Raw genomic sequence first — 6675 nt, 5'->3', positions numbered from 1 at the left:
TGGCCCTTTTAACATCTTTAGCTTTGAATACCTTTAATCTTTGCGTGCATTGTAAATTATCGCACTTATCCAAGGTGATGGGGAAGTAGGAACCTAGAAGGTCAATGTGTATGGAAGAAGACTACTAATTCCCCCATCAAAAGCTTTGATGAGGGGAAGTAGGAACCTAGAAGGTCAATTTCTAAAAGCTCTGATTTTTCGAGGCCCCTACACAAACAACAAAATTCTCTTGCAAGGCTCAGACTTGCTTTAAATATTAGTAAACACAATAACAATATGAGAATAACCTTCACTCCAATTTCCAAATCATTCATTCACATAGTATACAAGATACTACTGCAGTTTTTAGAAACTGAAAAATGCAATTTAAAACCTTACCACAGTGAACAACAACAGAGTTTCACTTTGAGTGATAATACTGAAACTTTATAGAAGGTGAAGAATAGCAGGGGAAGACAACAACAAACCCTAAGACTAAGTTAAAGCAAACTGGCAGAGTCTACGAAGTTCAGATCACCAAGACGATGAAAACAACAGCCTATTGGCAACCCAAGTTGTTACCAACAGTAAAACAAATAGAAACAGACCCAGATAGAGAAGTTCTAGAACTGAGACTTGTCGAGGCTGTCGAAGTAAGGGTGTTCAAGTGCTTCCTTGGCCGAGATTCTATTTGCAGGATCATACTGGAGCATCTTCTGCTTATTCACAAAAACAAATGCACCAAACAGAAAGTTAAGATAAGAACACTGATATTTGTTAATCACATGTTTACCAAGAGTAAGACACAATGCGCGAAGGATGGGAGGGGCCTTAGAGACTTCACCCTCCACAGATAGGTTCTGTTTAGTTCTATTTGTCGACGTTTCAAAATAGGAACTAATAACCTTTTTATGTATCCGGACTGTATCTAGTTTGAAGCAGTTTTGCCATAGCCTAATAGGTAATTTTATGCCATATAATCTGGGTGGACACAGTAAAATGAATAGCAACAGTAGATTCAGTAAATGCAAAAGTTATGTGTTTATACCGTTAGGAGATCAACACCATCAGCTTCCAATGATGGTACAGCGCGCGCTAAGTTCTGAGGTTTCCACTGTGGATACTCGTGCCAATCCCTCAATGCACTAACTCCTGGCCATTGCTCCTCAGATGGAGTTCCTAACAGTCTGTCAGAGACAGCATAAGAAAACAATGTTGTTATAACATGGCGATAAAAAGAAAGTGTTCTGTTGTAGATGTGTGCCACTATATTTGGTAATAGGTAACAGTTACAGATGTCACAAATGTCTACGCTTTATAGATGTTCTTTACAATCCATACAGCTGGGCATATGACAGCTAACCTACAAAATCGCTAGGATTATGCACATTGATAGTCGCCTAATACACAATCATGCAACGTGGTCTATAACCATTAATCAAAACTGGTGTGCAAGGTTAAGTAAAATGCGTCACTGTAAAAGAAGTAACAGTGTAGTACAAATAATACCTGAAAATATGAAGCAGTTGCTGCAACTCTGAGTCACCAGGAAATAAAGCTTGTCGTCTTGCCATTTCAGCTGCATAGGGAACGAAAGTTCAAAAGATATTGAAGTGCAAGATTAAAAATAAGCTAGAATGAACAGAAGGAGGAGTATATTGAACATTCAGTACTCTTATGGTAACCTAAAATGCATGTAATACATCTAGTCTGAATCAGGGTATCATTTTCCACATTATGATGCAATTATGGTCATCTCAAGCTTTACAGGCAATAATATGCCTTTGACACCTTGAACTTATGAGAAGGTATTGGAAAATCACTTGCAAACATTTAAGAATATGTACCCATACTTTCAGGCCCTGATTTACAGCTTAGAAGGTGATGCTAAGCATACAAAAAATTCAGGATTTTACACAAACAGTTTAAAAGTACAAAATTGCGAGAAACGAAGAAGTTTGAAGTCAGACCAAATATGCATCCAACAGACCACATATCCACTCCAGTTGAGTAATGGCTTGATCCTAATAGTACCTCTGGTGCTCTGTACCAAAGAGTAACAATCTGCAATTCAAGTAATTAGATCAACTAAACTTTTGAGACTAATTATTAACCTGTACTATAATTCATTGAATTCAATTTCATTAATTATACCTCATGCGTGTAACTCTTAAGAGGTACAGTAAATGCCCTTCCAAGCCCAAGATCTGCAATCTTAAGAATACCTTTTTCTTTATCCACCAAAAGATTTTGGGGTTTTAAATCTCTGTGAAGCACGCCATGACTATGACAATGTGCAACTCCTTTACACAACTGAAACATGAAACTCTGCACAAAAAATCCCCAAAAAATCAACTAAACCCCTCATCACCAAACCAACCCAATTCTAAACTCAAATTCTCAAAATCGAAACTGAAATTCCCCTAAAAAAAATAAAGGCAAAAATCAAATAAAATTAGGGTTTTACCTGAATAACAGAAGGAGGTACAGGTCTAGGATTAGGACCTCTTCGATAAGTATCAACAAATTTCTTGAGATCAGTATCAAGATATTCAAAAACCAGATACAAAAGAGGCTTCCCATTCTTATTATCAACATGTTCAACACAAAGCAATCGAACGATGTAAATCGTTTGTGATAACATTTGTAACAAAGAAACCTCACGAAGAGCAGTTGGTGGTACACCTTCTTCATCCATTTCTAAACGTGTTTTCTTCAGTGCAACAAGTTGTCCTGTGATTTTGTCCTTTGCTTTGTATACTTTCCCATATGTTCCTTCTCCTACTTTCTCAAGCTTCTCATATTTCTCCATTAAAAATCCCCAATTTCTCTCTCGATCTCGATCTCGATTTCAAACCCTAGAAATGAAGACCTCCTTTTATCTTTCTCTTTCTCTAGAAACGCACAGTGTTTGTCAATGTTTTTGTGAGTTTTGAAATGCATATAAGAGGGAAAGGAAATGATCGTTGATTCGGTGTTTCTCGCTAGTCTACCAACTTTTTGTTTTTTATGTCTTTGCTTTTGAAATTTGAAATAACATGGTCCCACTTGATGTCAGTATTTCATCTAAACCGTTTACTGACTTTATCGAGAAATCGTATGGTCAATGTGCTTTGTTTGTGGATGTTAAACGTAAAATGAATGTGGGTTAGCAATTTGGGTAGAAATGTAGAATGCATCCCCTATTCCCCTTTTTTGAGTCTTAACGGTCATTAAGAAATGAAAGGGAGCGTCTAGATCTGAACTGTGAAATCCCTTTTACTTTTGAAACCAAGCTGTGGTGTGTACACTGAGGTTAACTGCGGAGAAGATCGAATTTGTTCCGAGGAAAGTGTCAGAATTGGGTAACAGAATGATGCATTCATATGTGAAGAAAGAATGGCAATGCGCACACATATATTCATGTAAGATCATGTTAGATTTTGAAATGAATGTGGCAAAATATTAATGCCAATTCTAAATTTACTCGGTGGACTCTATAATCAAGGATGGTTAAAAAGACCAACTGTAAACTTGAATGTACTAAACACGAATAAAGATGACATTTCTGATAAGTTTGGGGAGAAAATAGAAGTAAAAAGTAAGAAGTTTGGATGGTTTAAGAAGAAACATATACAAGTGACAAGACATCTAGTAAGAATGTACCAAAGGTATGGCAACCCAGTTTGTTGCCAATTGAAAATGCAGAACCCATGTTAGGCTGGAGAAAACAGTAGTTATCTTTTCAAAAGTTTCTCGAGCAAGGAGTGTCAGAGACTGAGTTAAAACTGTGATTTGTCGAGGGTGGCAAAGTAGGGGTGATCCAACGCTTCCTTAGCAGAGATTCTTTTTCCGGGATCCAACTGGAGCATCTTCTGCTTGATTCACACACATACACATACACAAAACAAAAGAGAACAGAAAATGTTGTTAATCTCATAGTTGAGCAAAAGCCTGTAGATCTTATCTAAAGCCGAAAAATTGGATTGAAGTTAATTTGTAAAACAAATTTTCAGAGATGCTAAGCAGCTTCACAGTCAGATTTGATTTGCCAAAAAAAAAGTAACAATGAAAGTTGAAAAGCTCAAACGCTCAGACTTTTATCAAAAATCCTGATTTGGATTAGCTAAATGAATGATTTTGATATCAATATTGTCTGAGAATAAGTTACTCCAACTCTATACCATCTAAGCTTTCTCACCGATGCTACACTGCTGGGGTTTATTAACTAATGCAACCTAGTTAAAATAAACACAAATAATCATGTATTTTTGCATCTTATAGTTCATGTGAAGTAACAATAGAAGTAGTTTTTACCGATAAAAGATCAACACCCTCAGGTTCAAGAGAAGGAACAGCATGCACCAAGCTCCGAGGCTTCCATTGTGGATATTCATGCCAATCTTTCAGTGAAGTAACTCCAGGCCATTGCTCCTCAGTAGGAGTTCCCAACAACCTGTCAGGATGATCACCGAATAAGAGGAAAAAACAGAAGAAAACTGCAATGATACAAGGCATTGCAAGAGGGGAAAAAACTAGCTTGCTTCCTGTTTACAATATCATCAACCACTACATGGCAATGAACTAGGAGCAGAGGACCTATTTGCAGCATTTGCTTACAAGTGGTGTGAAGTATCAGCCGTGCACGAAGGCGATAGACTAACAATGGTAGATAAGAAGCATTTCGAAGCAATATTTATTAAATGGTTTGCAATGTTTTTAACATGTCCTACAAGATAAAGCAAGAGAAAGAGATTTTTACACGTATGAATCCGATAAAATTAATCCCCAAGAGGGCTAGGCAAGACATTCATATGACCAGCCTAATTTATAGCAATAGCGCAATGGTAAAGCCATTAAGGTAATGAAACCTTAATGCCACAGATACTATTCAAACAGAAAGAGAAGTACCCAAAAATACAAAGAAGCTGTTGTAACTCTGAGTCACCCTTGAATAGAGCTTCTCTTCTTTCCATCTCAGCTGCACAGGAAAATGAAAACTACTAGGCCACTAATCATAGAATAGATTACAGTGGTCCATGCAAAATGATGTTAGAGTTATACTCCTGTTAACTGTATTTTAATTGTCTCAGGCATCTAATTTGCATCACAGCAACAAAATTTGGTTCTCTTTTCCTTTAACTTATGTTATAGACTTGTCAAACTAGAATAAAAACATCTGCCAAGTGATTTATGAACAAGTGACTCCTAATTCAGCTACAAAGTTGTCAGCTTATAATGTACGAGTATGAAGCCTTAGTCACTAGTTATAAGAATTGCGTTGAAAACTTCCAAAACAACAAAGATAGAGGAACTTCAGACAGTAGAATGGCGAGTACAACACTTGGGAAAAGGAAGGTTTTAGGAACTGACCAAATATACATCCTACAGACCACATATCGACAGAACACGAGTAATGCTTCGCCCCCAACAATATCTCTGGAGCTCTATACCAAAGTGTAAGAATCTGCCAGTTAAGAGATTAAAACTAAGTCAGACCTACGAAAAAACATTGGTCCATTTTTTTTTCTTCCATTCAAGTAGTATTATGCTACCTCATGTGTGTAATGCTTCATAGGCACAATATAAGCTCTTCCCAAACCAAGATCTGCAATCTTCAGTATACCCTTCTCTTTATCCAACAAAAGATTATAAGGCTTTAAATCTCTGAATCCATGATTAAGAAATCAACAGAAAAGACAAGCAGCTTCTGCAAAAAAACAAGATTATGCTATACCACAAATCTATAAGAAACAGATTTTCACAGCAAAGTAGAAAAAAATACCTGTGAAGCACACCATGACCATGACAATATTCGATCCCTTTACACAACTGATACATGAAATTCTGTACAAATAAAAAAAAGATACCCAAAATTCAGATTCATAAGTGATCATCTAAACAAAATCTTAAGATTTTAACTAGTTTTTGTTATGATAGGATGAATCCGATGAGGATACGAAATGCCCAAATAATAGGTTCTAATCCATGTAAATATTAGATTATTGAAATTAAAATTCTGGAAGCACATAATAGGGTTTACCTGAATGAGAGGAGGGGGTAAAGGACCAGCATCAGGACCTTTCCGATAACAATTGATGAATTTCTTCAGATCAGTATCAAGGTGTTCAAAAACTAAGTAAAGAAGGGGTTTTTCCATTCTTTTCAAGATATTCAACACAGAGTAATTTCACCACATAGATAGATTGAGAAAGCATTTTAAGTAAAGAAACTTCTCGAATCGCTGTCGAAGGAACACCTTCTTCATACATAGACAAACGAGTTTTCTTCAGTGCTACGATCTGTCCAGTTGTTTTATCTATCGCTTTGTATACTTTCCCATATGTTCCTTCTCCTACTTTCTGAAGCTTATGATACTTCTCCATTGATGGATTGCTCTCTTCTGATAAAACACTAATTTCTTCTGTTTCTCTCTCTTACTTCGAGGATCGTTTTTTGTGTATTTGAAATGAAACAAAGGCGCGAAGAGAGGGAGAGGAAAAGAGACGTGAACTTCGAATCGGCAGTTCTGAAGTTTGAAATCACCAGGGCCCACCATTTTCTTGACTAGGATTTTGTGTGCGACTCTGTGAGCTTATCCACAGCGTTAAAATGACTAGCTTTTAAAATGACAGAGAAATGGGGAATTTCTTCTTTTTTCTTTTTTTTTATGAAGTCGGCAATGGAAATATATTCCGACTGCACGAAAAAATATCC

General features: G+C 36.6%; 1 protein-coding gene and 1 pseudogene across 1 annotated transcript; both read right to left on the bottom strand.

The window, feature by feature from the left end:
* Nucleotides 1-277: 277 nt before the first annotated feature.
* On the bottom strand, nucleotides 278-2907 carry LOC113310910 (cyclin-dependent kinase B1-1). The gene is made up of 6 exons (XM_026559730.1): nucleotides 2447-2907; nucleotides 2134-2307; nucleotides 1950-2043; nucleotides 1489-1558; nucleotides 1028-1166; nucleotides 278-695 (listed from the first exon to the last, which is right to left on the bottom strand). The coding sequence occupies exons 1-6, from the start codon at nucleotides 2789-2791 to the stop codon at nucleotides 603-605; spliced, it is 915 nt and encodes a 304-aa protein (XP_026415515.1). The 5' UTR covers nucleotides 2792-2907; the 3' UTR covers nucleotides 278-602.
* Nucleotides 2908-3740: 833 nt separating this feature from the next.
* LOC113314075 lies at nucleotides 3741-6350 on the bottom strand (annotated as a pseudogene).
* Nucleotides 6351-6675: the final 325 nt, after the last annotated feature.

The sequence above is a fragment of the Papaver somniferum genome, chromosome 9 (genome assembly GCF_003573695.1).
Source record: "Papaver somniferum cultivar HN1 chromosome 9, ASM357369v1, whole genome shotgun sequence".
NCBI classification, from domain to species: domain Eukaryota; kingdom Viridiplantae; phylum Streptophyta; class Magnoliopsida; order Ranunculales; family Papaveraceae; genus Papaver; species Papaver somniferum.
The sequence above is the reverse complement of the archived record's forward strand: the minus strand, read 5'-3'. Positions and strand labels throughout refer to the sequence as shown.

Excerpts from the sequence above, each read along its gene's own strand:
- LOC113310910 (XM_026559730.1), bottom strand. The coding sequence starts at position 2,791 with ATGGAGAAATATGAGAAGCTTGAGAAAGTAGGAGAAGGAACATATGGG. Across the intron at positions 2,308-2,446 it reads TACCTCCTTCTGTTATTCAG|AGTTTCATGTTTCAGTTGTG; the intron begins GTAAAACCCTAA and ends TTTTTTGTGCAG. Across the intron at positions 1,559-1,949 it reads GTCTGTTGGATGCATATTTG|CTGAAATGGCAAGACGACAA; the intron begins GTCTGACTTCAA and ends TTCCCTATGCAG.